The sequence below is a fragment of the Dromaius novaehollandiae genome, chromosome 1 (genome assembly GCF_036370855.1).
Source record: "Dromaius novaehollandiae isolate bDroNov1 chromosome 1, bDroNov1.hap1, whole genome shotgun sequence".
Classification (NCBI taxonomy): Eukaryota; Metazoa; Chordata; class Aves; order Casuariiformes; family Dromaiidae; genus Dromaius; species Dromaius novaehollandiae.
This window is the reverse complement of record NC_088098.1, coordinates 56,897,732-56,911,768: the sequence shown is the minus strand read 5'-3', so window position 1 is coordinate 56,911,768 and position 14,037 is coordinate 56,897,732. Positions and strand designations below refer to the sequence as shown.

The following is a 14,037-nucleotide window of genomic DNA, read 5'->3' as shown; positions in this document are numbered from 1 at the left end:
TTAGCAGCTAGAGTTGTGAGGTGTTTGAGATCAAGATCCTACTTTGCATTTTGTTATCGAAGATGTTTAAATCAAAGCAATTTTTACTGGCCTATTAAATATGAACAAGCATAGAAATAGCTGCCTCATCAAGTCTGTGAGAAATGCATATGGGAAAGACAATGTCACTAGGGTAGAAACATCCACTTCCTTTTCCCTAAGGTATCCCAAATCTCTACCTTGCATCGCATCTGCCAATAGCCCACTCATGATCCCTTTTGCTCATTTACTATTGCTGGAACATTGATTAATCTCCAGTTACAGGAGACTGCTGGAGATGGAGATGGTCTAGGAGAGGGGCTGCTGCTGCTGACCTACCATGGTCTCTCCAGGACCAGACTCATTGGTGAGATGTTTGTAGGCAGAACTGATAAGTAACTCAGAGCTGGGACTTTGGAAGAATCAGGGTGGAGGTGAACCCCAGCATCATTTAAGAAAAGTCAGAAGCACTTCCTACATTTTTTACAAGAGCATGTTAAACCAAATAAAGTCCAATCCCCGTTGACTGAAAGAGAGGAGAAAGTGAGAATATTTTAGTATACAAATGTGCCATATACTTCAACATGTTTGGGGACAACTCAATTATCCAGACTTGAAGAGACCAGGGAGACTGTTCAGGAAGGAGAATGGATACAGAGCACAGTGTTAGCACCACAAATAATAATGGCAGAGAATTGAAACTAGTCAGTGTGTGCAAAGTGCTAGGAGAGGGAATTTTGACCAACAGCAGCACCACAAAGCTCTGCACTCATAAAAAAAGACCCATAGGACTGTTAATGTCATCATTAGTCAGATAGGGCTTGAACTTTGAAAGTCTTTTGCAAAGGAACCCCCACAGTCTTTCCTTTTTAAAATTTATTTATAAACTCATGTTGATGCCACAGGAGTCTGAACATGCACTTCCATCTACCTTTGAACTGCTTCCTGATGAGGGCTTTGAAATTTAAACTGGACGTTCATGTGGAGCAATATATACATTAGTGAACACATCTCTACAGAGGTCACCATCACCATCTATATTCGAAGCCTCACAATGGAAAGCAGCCACCCCTTAGCCACTGCAGGTCAGAACCCACCATATTAATATAAACTGCCATGGCCTTCAGGTCACAGGGATTTACCATGCTGTGCAGCGCAGCTGCTCATGAGAGGCTTATTTAGCTACATCATACACAAGGATGACAACCTCTGAGTAGAATGGCTAGCTATGGGCAGCAGTCTCTTAAACCATCATAGTATGCATTGCCAAACTTCCTGAGCCAGAGCCCAGAGCCTGTTAATTAAGCCTTTCCCTCGACCATGGTAACTGAAACTGCTGTTACTTGCTAGCCACATATTTAAGTATATATAAAGTAAATATGTGACTATGCAAATCTTTCTGAAGAAGTTTTCATACCACATGCTAAAATAATAATCTCTCTTCTGTCTTTCTGTCTTTCTTCTCTTTCTTTTCCTTCCTTCCTTCTTCTTTCTCTCTCTCTCTCATTCTTTCTCTCTCTCAATAAACATTTTATTGAAAGTGTGATTTTTTGTCACAGACTAAAACATATAACAAAAGAGATCTGTACATATATCTATATATGTTTATATGTATAATATAAATATATACACACATGCATATATATGTATGTATGGATATAAAAATCCATTACAATTCTTCAGGATTTTTCATTACCAGGTAGAAAAAAGACTCAGCGGGGGGAGAGCAGTGAGAACTCCATTCACTAGCATGAATCCTGGTTTTGTCAGGCTACCTCTTGCTGCTAAGGTCACTACCCTTTGACAAAAATGGCCTCTGACCTCCCCAGCCCCACAATTCTGTTGTGACTGACCCTGAAAACCATGAAATTCAGGGGCAGACATTGCTTTGGAAGGTTTGGATAAAGCTGACTAACATGGGAAGGGCTCATGGTATGCACCCGTCTGAAAAGGTCTGGCAGCTCTTTGGTAGAGGATGCAATTTATTCTGTCCCTCTCTTTCACTGAAATCCTAATCCTTCATATGCTACCTAAAGTGGAAACTAAAATGCAGTGATGATGAATCACAATGTGCTGTTAAAGGGCCAGTAAGGTTTTCCAGTCTTTATTTTCTTTTTCTTTTTAATTAAAAAAATGTAATTGACAAAGCACAAGTAAAATGAATGTTTTGGTGTGCTCTACAGTGAGGTAAATCTAAGCAGGCATATGCTTTATTATAAAGTTGTAAATCAAACCAACAGCAAGAGATTATTTTTACTGAGTTTCTTTCAAAAGTTGCATTATTGCACACAGGGACCTGACTCAGGAGAAGTGGTTACGCAGTTTGGGATGGATTTTGTTGCTCTTCACAGCCCAAAGATTGCGAGTTGGTCTGCCTTCGTGTCTCAACACAACCCTATTCAGAAAATGCAGATCCTCAGGGATCCTCGAGGTTTGGGTCACACACACACACACACACACACACACACACACACACACACACACACACACACACACGTTGTTATCTTCAGCAGTTTGGAGCTACCCACCCATTTGCAGATGAGATCTTCCTGCCTCTCTGCCAGGGTATTTTCGAGGTTTGGGTCACACACACACACACACACACACACACACACACACACACACACACACACACACACACACACACACACACACACACACGTTGTTATCTTCAGCAGTTTGGAGCTACCCACCCATTTGCAGATGAGATCTTCCTGCCTCTCTGCCAGGGTATTTTCGAGGTTTGGGTCACACACACACACACACACACACACACACACACACACACACACACACACACACACACACACACACACACACACACACACACACACACACACACACACACACACACACACACACACACACACACACGTTGTTATCTTCAGCAGTTTGGAGCTACCCACCCATTTGCAGATGAGATCTTCCTGCCTCTCTGCCAGGGTATTTTCGAGGTTTGGGTCACACACACACACACACACACACACACACACACACACACACACACACACACACACACACACACACACACACACACACACGTTGTTATCTTCAGCAGTTTGGAGCTACCCACCCATTTGCAGATGAGATCTTCCTGCCTCTCTGCCAGGGTATTTTCAGCCACAGGACTGATTATCAGTGAAATGAAAGGTTTGCTCCCCAAATTGTGGAGTACCTGCTAAACTGCTGCTGAACAAATAAATACTTCAAGGAGAGATGGACTGCAGCTCGCTCTGAAGTTTTATTATTGTTTTTTGTTAGCTTCAGTATATAGTTTTCTGCTGACTGTACAGCGAATTGTGCTTATAGGGTGCTCCAAATATGGGAGTACTACATGCCTTTTTCACCGTGGTTTAAAACTAAGGTCTTGCACTTTGCAGACATGGCAGACCTTCACTCTGACACGGAGGCCCCATCCCGCAGGCGCTGACTGTCCAGCCCCCCCTTCCCTGCTGTTGACACCAGTACAAAATACAGCAGGGGCACAGCACCAGCATCGCCACCACGCTGCATAACACCCTCCAAAAATGTTATATTAACCCCCTCCCCGGGGAAGGGATCCACACCAGTTTTGGGAAGGCTGCCGCATTGTCCCACTGAAAAGCATGCCAGGATATGTTTCTAAAGGGAAACTGGGAATTTTCTCATAACGCCACCATTCTGTGAGCTTAAACTTTTTTTTTTTAAAAAAAAAGAAAAACAGTAAATCTTGCTGTGCCTGGTGATAAAGCGACACTCCCTGGCAGCGCCTGCTGCGGGTCCGGCCCGCATGCACAGCACACCAGCCTTGTTTAGTTGTATCAACCAGGCAGTGCCTGCCCTCGCCCTCCAGCTCGTTTGGGTTTTATTTTGCTGCCAAATGTCGAGGCGAAGCCCCGCCACCCCTTCTCGCACTGGACGCAGGCTTCACCCACAGCAGACGCCGGAGGCTGCTGCCCTGGCCAGGCCCAGGCCCGGGCGTGCCTGGTGCCACCACATGCAGACCAGGAGGCCAGGCCTCGCGCATGGGCGGGACATGACACCCCAGCCAGCACGCCCCAAAATGGCGGCCGCTGGGCACCGAGGCAAGTGTAGCAAAGCCACAGAGAAATGCTGCAATGTGACTGTTTTGCCTCGGTCTGAAGAGAAGCGGCCAGCTTATGTTTTGGCCGGTCATTTGCCTTGTGATGGATATGGTAAGTACAAGAATTGCAGAAAGCTCAAAAATGGGGCAGATCGCGGACAAATCTATGAGTTGGGTACATGTCAGGAGGCTTTTTGTGTCGCTGAGTAACGCAAGGTCCTCGGGGCCGGATGGCACCTTCCCGGCCGGGGGTGGTCGGCGCCGGACTCGAACCGGCGACTCCCTGTCGTGCCCTGCCCCCGCCTTCGCCACGCGTGTCGTGGGGCATGCGGACTACAACATCCATGACGCCAAACGGCACCAAAGCCACACAGATCTCGCCACAGGCGGCTGTGCTGCGTCGCTTAGCATGCTGGGAGGCGTAGTCCTGTCTCCGCAACCTCTCCCTGGCTGGCGGGCGGTACCTCCATCACGTGCCCGCGGAGAGAGCCGGAGGGCAGCCAATAGAGGCGCACGGCCCCGCCCCCTCCAGCCAATAGCGCGCGAGGACTCCCTATCGGCCCGCCATGCCGGGCGGGCGGTTGCCAAGGGAAGGGTTGCGTCACGGGGGGAGGGGGGGGTGCGGAGTGCGGGGTAGGAGGTCAGGGCGCGCCTGGGCGGTGGCTGCTGCCGGCGGAGCAGAGCGGGGCGGCCGGCGGGCATGGAGCTGGGCGCGGTGCTGGAGGCCGTGGCGGGGCGCGGTGGCGGCGCCGAGGCCGTCGAGCAGGTCCTGGGCCGGTACAACGAGGAGGTAACGGACTGTTGGGGGGAAGGGGGGCGCGCGGCCTTTGCCCTCCCCCGCGGCGCGCGCTGGCCGTTGACCCCCCCCCCCCCCCGCTGCCCCCGGCCTGGCCTCAGCCGCGGGGTCCCCGCACCCCCCCCCCCGGGGTCTCGCCTCTGCACCCCCGCCGTGCCGACCCGCCGGCGCTGCTCGCTGCCTCCCCATTCCCTGCCGCCCCTCTGCGGAGCGGTCCCCGTGCGAAGCCCCCTTCTCGCACCGCGTTTCCGCGGGGGAGCCGGCGCCCGTCGCCGTCCCGAAGGACCCTCCTGGATACCGGTCTCGCGAGGGATGCCCGCGCGCATCCGCAGGCGGCCTTTACTCTTCCCCCCGCCTTCAGGGCGCCTCCTACCTCACTGCTGTGCAAGCCACCACGCACGGTGGTAGTGGGGCTGTGTACAGGGGCAGTACTTCCTGGAAGACAGGTTTTTTTTTTTACCTGGGTACAAAATTGGAGGTATCGACAGATAGGGATCAAGCCTCCTGTAGGACTTGGTTATTCCTTCTCGATCCCCTGTTCCTTGTTTTGCCTCTGCTCTGTCTGCTTGACATGTCGCATGGTGGGTTATTAGTGATCATGCTGTAAACTTAAGCTGTAAAATGTTGTTTTCTTTCTTTCTTTTTTTTTTTTTTTTTTTTGCCTCTCAAGTCTTTTAACTCGCATATATACTTCTTGGAAGAGGCTGGATGGAATAACTCTTAACTTCCTTAAAGAATAACACTGTGTAATGGCTCACCTGCCTGAGGTGTTGCCTGTTGTAGGCAGACCCTTGTCACCCAGTTTGGCCGGCCTGCGCGAGAGAGGCTTGTGCGCTGCTTTGACAGTGACTGTCAAAATGTGGAGAATTAGCTGTGTAGTGTGTGGGGGGATGTAAAATGGGACTGCCAAACCTCACTTACTTTTCTGGTGTTTTTGACCAGACTAAGGAAAAAGGTGAGACAGCTGAAAGCTGGGTCACAACAGATTGAGTTTATAATGCTGACAGGTAGTAAAAAGTACCCAGTGTGTACTATCATTGCAATAGGATGGTTGTTTGTTTAGTCAAGAGGTTAGGAGATATTTCTGCATTTCCTGGTAATGTTTGGACATAGAAATTAAGGTGAAGCTGGATGTTGGGTGGATTTTTATTTACTTATTTTTCTGATGGGGACTTCTTGCTACCTAGATTTCATTAGAGCAGTGTAGTCTGCTTCTAAAGATCATGTCTCACCAAAACAGGTGACTGTCCTTTGCGTAGACACTTCTGTAGGTGGCACACAAGTTCCCTAAAGCTTGTGCTGTCTCGTGGTTTGGCTTTGGGTGTAGTTTAAATGCAATTGTGTTGAAATATTTGTTAAAATTCAGGAATCTGTTGAAGAAATAGACTTTCAGGTTATCAATTAAAGATTCCTAGCACTGTGACAGGAGGAAAAGTCATGTGAATGTGCACTGGTGTAAAGTTATTCTTCAGACTCTGAGAGGTGGCTTTAAATTTGCTATCTTATGTGCAATAAACTTTAAATATTACAATGACAGTAATTGATTTGCGTTTCTAAGAGAAGCTTGAGCAAAAGTCCACATAGGTTATCTTTGTGTTTGTGAAATTCAAATGTAGAGATTGGAGCAGCTGCAGGGTGCTTTCTCTGAAGTACTGTTAGGTCTGGAATCCATTAGACTCATCTAACAGTTTTAACTCACTGACAACAAAGGTACTGAGGGTTCTGTTTAAGGGACTTTCTACCTCCTGTATTTACTCCTGAAGATGACCCTCTGTTAAATTTTGTAATGTGTTCAGTGGAAAAGTGCATGTAAAACATAATTTCTGAAATTTGCTGTACTGGATTCCATCCCTTCTCCACTCTTCCCCCAGATGACTTAATTAGGTTTAAGGTGACTTTTCAAGGGTGGAGTGAGAGCTGGTATGCTTTCTGTTCTTGGATTTTTAGTGAAATCTTTTAGTACTGTTTGAATATGACGCTTCCCTTATTGTGTTTCTTGTCGAGAAGTTGGCCTTAATGTTTCCTACGTCTCTCTTCTGGTGGCAAGAGACAAGAAGTAGAAAGTGATGCGTTGGCTCAGTGCTGTTACACATGTAGATTACTAGATATCTTTAATATATTTGGTTAAGGTCTAGGCTAATAGTGGTTCACAGACAGCAGGTAACTTTTCAAGTCTCTTGGTGGTGTTTGTGATTTACAGGAATCGAAAGAACTTAGGGCAGAAGGTTCTGTGTCGTCTTGGTTCAGAATAGCAGCAGTTGCTGCCTGCAGTGTGTTTCTTAAGTCAGAGTTATTGCCTCTGGGCCAGAGAAGACTGGGCACAGTGTTCTAGATTCTCTTTACCCATTTTTTTTGTTTTGTTTTTTTTTTTTAGTATTTCCAAACTAAACACAGTAGATAATCCATCCTTTCTCTTTAAAGCATATTTAGCTGGAAGATTAAGTACAGTTGCAGGTGGCTGCAAAATAACTATAATCGGAGGAATTGATAGATGTTTTCTTCTCATTCCTCTGTCTTGTCCCATTTGTAGTGATTATTTCAAATGTCTGTTCCTACAATGCTTAGACTACTAAATTTCTTTCAAAGCCCACTAATGTGCTTTGATCACTTCTGTTTTTCAATTGCTGGCGTGATGTAGAAAAATTTTGTATTAAAGGTAATAGAATTTTTGATTTTTCAGAAGCTGTTTATCATGCTTAATCATTTAGTTTGAAAGTTTTAAAATAATAAATTATCCACTGACAGTGCTGCTTTTTCCTTTGACTTGGAGAATGAACTTTGTCGTTTGAGCAGTATTTCATTATTAACATACTTCAAGATACTAAAAAAATGGAACTAGTCTCAATAACCAGCTCAAATGCTTGAAGACACACAAACGCTCCTTGTTAGACCATACCTGTCTTAAATTTAACTGTACCTGTAGAAACAAATGTTGAGAATTACTACAACATGGAAACAGAAGAAAATATAGTCTTTGTACTAAGATTTATTTGACTTGTACTTGTTTTCTGGACAAGCTTATGCTGTGGCTCTTCCAGGTTGGGGCACTTTAAAGTACAATCAAAAGCTTGTAAACAAGAACTGCTTTAGGAAGTCTGAGTAGTAAGGTAATTGTAAAACACAAGACTATAGCTAATGTTTTCTTGGCCTTGTAAAATGCTATGTGAGGGTGCTCACTCATATCACAAACAGAGCCCATAGACCAAGGCTCATTCTGCACCAGCAGTGAGGTAACTGTGAAATTGTTAATTGGAGCTGCTTACTGAAATTATTACTGTTGGGTAGAATGGGAGAAGGACGTGAGTTTACAGGGTATCACTTTATGAGCTGAGGTTCTAACCAGACTGCTACAGCTTATAATAATTTTGCAGTTGTTAGCTGTTTAACAGGTGATGTTCATGCAAAACAAATGTAAACTTTTTTCTTTTTTACAGAACAGGGCTGTTTTCAGATTTGATCCAGCAGATGAAGAGAAAAGAAAGGTAAGTAAAACAGGCTATCCAGCTTCCTGTGTGCTTTGCTTAGAAATGTAACAAAGGAAGGGTTGTCTCGTGACTTAGCTGCCATTGTGAAATGATGCAAGTAGACATTGTTTAAGTGGTACTTACAAAAAGTTCTGATTTTGTCTTTGTTTCTTCAGTACAAAAGACATGAGAACCCCCCCACTATTCCCTTTTCTCCAAAAAAAAGAAAAATAATCCACCAAGCAAAAAATAAAAAAAAACCTGTCTCAAGCAAAAATAGTAAAAGAAAAAAAAAAGACACAAAGAGTTTTGATAGACACAGATTTTCTTAGGAAAAAACAGTTAAAATTTTTGGAAAAAATAAATTGAAGATACTCTCTTTTGGATCTGAGATAGAAAGCAACTTTGTAAAACATGTTTCCATTTTTTTTTTCCCCTTTCAGCATGTAATAATGTAACAGATGTATTTCTTGTCTGTCTTAGACATTTAAAAAGTATTAGGGATTATGATGAAGGGAAAAGTATTGAGGAAATCTCTGAAGCTGTAAGGGAAACAAAACTACAGAAGACTTACTCCATAGGTAGCTGCAGCGGAATGTGTGCTGTGGATGTGAAGTGCCAAAGGCAGGAAATGTTTGTGTTTTATGGCAGGGAGCTGTACAGGTGTGTCAGGTTTTAACAGCTCCTTTAAGAATCATTCAGTTTTAATGTTTACAGTTTGTACTGCCCCTGTGGTTTTTTTTAATTATTATTTTTGTGACATAATATGTAATGAGATGTCCCTTGCTTTTTTTCTCTAAATAGAGTTCAGGCTGAGTCAGAAGCTTACTGGGAAAAGGCTCATTAATGAACAAGGTTTTCTCTGTTTTAAAAGTAAACTCAAAGTTTGAAATGAGAATTTAACATTTCTGTAAGGATAACTTGTCTTGAATTTGACACACATTGATTTACTCTATGACTTTATGTAAAATGTAAATATTTTCAGTTCTCAAAACATTTTCTGATGGAAATTGGTGGGATAAGTCTCCCTTTATCAGTGTTAATGTGTACTGTAAACTTAAGTTACAGTTCTTGATTTCCCAGAAGACTTGAAGACCTCTTAGTTTGACTTTATTCTGGAGTGCAAGTATGTAATCAGCACAAAAGCAATACTGAAAGTTACATAATACTATGGTTAATGTTGCTGTTGTCTCTTGTAAATCAAAATAAAAACAGGAATGTTCCCTAGCAGTCTTCCTGTGGAATTGGTTCGTGTTTCACAGACCTGGGAGCCATCTAAGAACATCTTTTCCTGCTCTGCTTTTTATATCTTGCACAACAGCTGTTAAAGGCTTCATAAGTTTTTCTGTTGATGTATGTAACTTTTTGAATTTGGATTCAAGTATGTGTAAAATGCAGAGATAAAACAAGATTTTTATGGAAAGTACTTTTAATTGATCATAGGACTGACTTACAAATTTGAATAGTGAAAGCTGAATTTGAGCAGTAATCACTATGATAAACACTTAGATATATTTGATAGTTTTATAAGCTGAACATTTTAGAGGTGCGCATACAGTTGAATATTCTGTTATTCAGTGTTTTAAGCCCGTTGTGGTTTCTGACTTGATTAAAAAGTATTCTGAAAACTCTTGGTGGAATCATTATTTCCTTAATTGGTTAAGTCCGCTACACGTTTTCCTGGCAAATTTTTGTTGTTTTTGTGACGTTACTTAAGGCTGAATGGAGCTCACCAAGGAGTGTTTGACACATTAAGCAGACTTTAAAATTCTGTTCTAAACAAAATTAAAATGTTTTTTAAAATTGCATTTTCGTAGTGTTACCTTTCTTAATGGAAAAGACCATATGTGACCAGAGTCACCTTTTTAAAGGCAACATTTGCGTACAATACTTGATACTGAAGGTCTTGTTTTCTGTTCTTGAATCTGCCCTCCTCCTCCAAGAAGTACATAGAAGAAAACATGTGTCTAGCAACTAATGTTGTGTTACAGCTCTAAAGCTTCAAAAGGCTTACCTACAGTTATTAAGTATTTGGCTTTAACTCTGGCTTTACTTGAAGCTGGCCTTCAGTAATATGGTGACAGCCATCTTGATTGTGTCCATGTTCCTCCCTTGTCCTGCACTACCTCTTTTTACATTCAGAATGACAGAATTCTGAAAGCCTATTTTCAGTTCTTTTGTATAAACAATATAGGAATTGCCAGCCAGAAATAACTTTCTTCAAGTTTAGCAGCTGACATTAAGCTGGTGGGGTTGCTTCAGAGAAGGTTAGCCAGCTCTTAGAAATCTCAAATATTTGTATGAGCTAGCCAAGGAGTTCTTGACAGGGTTTTATTGGAAAAGACTGTGTCTTCAAAACTGGAAGACTTCTCAGGAATGTAGCATGTTTGACAAAAAAACAGTTGGTTCTTTAGGTCTATGATGGAATTTGTGTCAACTCCAGAAGATGAGTATCTGGTAACTTGACTGGGCAAGTCACCTCAGAGAGGGGAGGTAGGTTTAGGGTCCTCACCTGGATGTGACAGAGTAGGCACTTCAGCTCAAGCCTCACATATCTTAATGCAAAAAAGAAAATTTCCAAAATCCCCAATTTGCTATATGGCAAATACATGCTATATGTAATATGCTATATGACTTTGAGTCACTTTCCACTCAATTAAAAAATGAGTAAATAGGTTTAGCTTTATTTTTCCATTATCTTACTTTGACGAGCCTTAATTCTGCTTCTGAAGTAGCAGCACGCTTGTACTCCTGCTAAACTTATAAAGGCAAGAAAATCACAGCATCGTCTGTGGCCTAGAAACTTCTGTCAATGTTGATGTCCCCATTAATAGTGACATTCTATAACTGGAAAGAGCTACAGCCACCAGTATTGTTTGCCTAGGCAATAATAACAGAGAAAGTAAATCTGCCCCGGGGTAGCCAGGAATGGTGGCTTTTTTTAATTGGATGAAGATGACACTGAGGTTTAAAGAACAGGAAAAGCAGCCAAATGTAAGTTTATTACTTATAAGCCATATTCTTACCTGAAATGATAGGGTCTTTATGATTTACATACTTCCTCTTGAACTCCCTGTCTTTTGTCTGTTTCACCTCCGGTAGTACTTGCAACATTTGGTTTCTACACCCTCTTTGCATTACAAAAGATAAAGGAAGTGGTTATAATCACTTTCTGACAGCTTTTCCCCCATTTTCATAAGAAAGCTGTCTCCAAATTACTGTCTTGAGTTAGTTCCTTGATACAAATCTCTGAAGTTTGAATGTCTTTTTTTCTTGATTTATTGCACAGCTTCAGTTTGAACATAATGGGTCTAAAATTTAAGGCTGCCTTTAGTGGGTAAAAATTGCCAGAACCGTCTCTTTCCCCCTGTTGCTGAATTTATTAAAGGTGTTAAAATAGATGATGGTAAATTGTATCAAATGTATTGTGGAACCCTTTTTTTTCTCTCCACATCATGAATTTAATTAGAAGATTCCTTAAGGCTGTGGGCTGTACCAAACTTGAACTTTGCAAAGATGAAAGCAGTAAAGCATGTTGGAGCAAGATGGTGTCACACTCTGAATCTCAAAAAAAACCTAATTAGCTGCTGCTGTTGCTGGTTCACTCACAGTGTCCTTCATTGAGCTGAGCTCGTTCCTTTTGCCTCTGTGTTTTTCACAACTCTTATCCCATCTTCTGTAAACTGGAAGAAGTTCTCAACAATGATAATATCAGAGCTGTCGGACTATGCCATACATAGAGGAAAACCATAGAATTGAAAGACTAACTCCCAGTAAATAAACAAAAGAGTTTAATCTGATGTTGCTTCATGCCTCCTTATATTCCCAAGTAGTCAGATTCCTTTACACATTCATGATCAAGTGCTTGAAGCACTTCTGTTTAGCATTCTTTTGTCAGAACCTCTAGGAGAATGTATCTTTTTCAAGTGAAACTAGCTGACTTTTGAGGCCTTTGCTCTTTGTTTTGCAACCATAGATTTAAAAGTAAACTATAGCGCATGATGGTGAATTTATGGATATTGAACCTGAGCACATCCATATAGATACAGATCTACAAAGTGCAGGTTCTTTATAACATTCTAAAATTTAAATCGTGATTGTGGCAGTAGTTAAAACAGTGTTCTATGCAAAATGCTATGCGAATTTAACATTAAATGTTTTATTAGTAATTGGGGAAGTGAGAGAGAGAGGTGTGTTTTCAGAATGCCTAGAATGTGGAGCCATATAACTTTTACTTGGTTTCATTTTTTGTACTCCAGAATCTGTGTTATTTGCATAATCAGATAATGAAAATGTAAACTGTGTGAATATGCAGTACATATAAACGTTGTCCTGACTTTCAGAGAAAGCTAAAGCTTGAACTAATATTTGAAATATACTTGGGCTTACTGTCTTTGTACCTTGGATGCTTAACTCTGAAACCTGATAGTAGCATAAAACAATTACTTTATTCTTTTAATGCTGCTCCTGTTAGCAGAAATGGTCAGCTAACATCTTATTCAGCAATTCCAAGTTACACCTCTTTGGTCCTGGAATCTCTTCTTATCTCTGACTTGCCAAAAACGTAGTCTCTTTATAGTTTTTCTGCAATGCTGTTTTGCATATTCAGTGAAAATATATGAAATGTAAAATGCATAATTTTGCCTTCCAGGAGATAGAAAGAGGCTTGTGTGTTAAGGGAAGCTTCTGAATAATTTGGAGAGCCACAGAAACTTAGAGTTGGTGTAAAAATTCAGGTCCGGTCTATCACTGATTACTTACTAACATTCCCCTCACCTATGTGAAATTGAGTAGAGCCTACTATGAATCTTCTTGTTTATAGTAAAGTAGAAGGCATCAGTAAAACTAAGTTTGAAGAACAGACAGCAGTACAAATGGAGTGAACCATAGCAGACTTATGTGACCTGTTGAAGAAAAATTGGGTGCAGTATTTATGAATGCATTTCCATGTGAGCATTGTTTCTGGCACTACCATTGATTTCGTTAACCATGCTGCCCACTGAACAGCTGCAGAAGTAGGTTGAATTCAACAAATTTAAAAAATACCAATCTTGTGAACTCCCTAGAGAGAATTTAATTAAAACTGAGGTTTGAAAAATGATGAAAAACATGAGTGAGAAAACAAAATGAACTAGAGAGACTTAAGTCAGTGCAGCAGAAGGAAAGCATGACCTGCTGCGACTCTCCATTATTCAGGAGAATGGGGAGCATCATGCACTCTGCCACGTAATTCTTGATGAGGCTGAAGACATTGTTGCTGCCAGTTCGCCCGTGCTAAAACATTAAACAGTCACTCATGGCTATCACTTTCCTTTCCTGACCCTTAAGAGAAGGTGGAGAGGACTCATTTGATTTTTTGGGCCAGTGCTTTAAAAAGCTTGACCTTTTTAAGTCTAACAAGTGTAGCAAGAATTTTGTAAATCAGACCTATTCAGATTATTCCCCAGGGGTTAATATCACTGTTCTATCAAGATGGATATATGTGCATGCCTTGAAATATGCATACAAGCAGGCCCTATGTGCATTGATCATGAGGAATATAGTGAAGGTGATGTAGAAACAAGAGTATCTACTGAGTTGTACTCTCTCATTTCTGTTGTTGATGGACTTTCTGGCAATTCTGTTAATGGGCTCTGTTACTGAGGAAGAAGGAAAGTGGGAGCTACATATATTTGCAAGTCAATCTGGCAGCAGTT

General features: G+C 42.0%; 1 protein-coding gene across 1 annotated transcript in view; it reads left to right on the top strand.

Annotated features, from left to right (window-relative positions):
* The first annotated feature begins 4,655 nt into the window (after positions 1 to 4,655).
* Positions 4,656 to 14,037, top strand: part of RIC8B (RIC8 guanine nucleotide exchange factor B) — a 37,510-nt gene continuing 28,128 nt past the window's right edge. The window contains exons 1-2 of the mRNA XM_026117989.2: positions 4,656 to 4,871; positions 8,312 to 8,359. Coding sequence (XP_025973774.1) covers positions 4,782 to 4,871; positions 8,312 to 8,359 — 138 coding nt within the window. The 5' untranslated portion in view covers positions 4,656 to 4,781. The remainder of the gene's footprint in view (positions 4,872 to 8,311; positions 8,360 to 14,037) is intronic.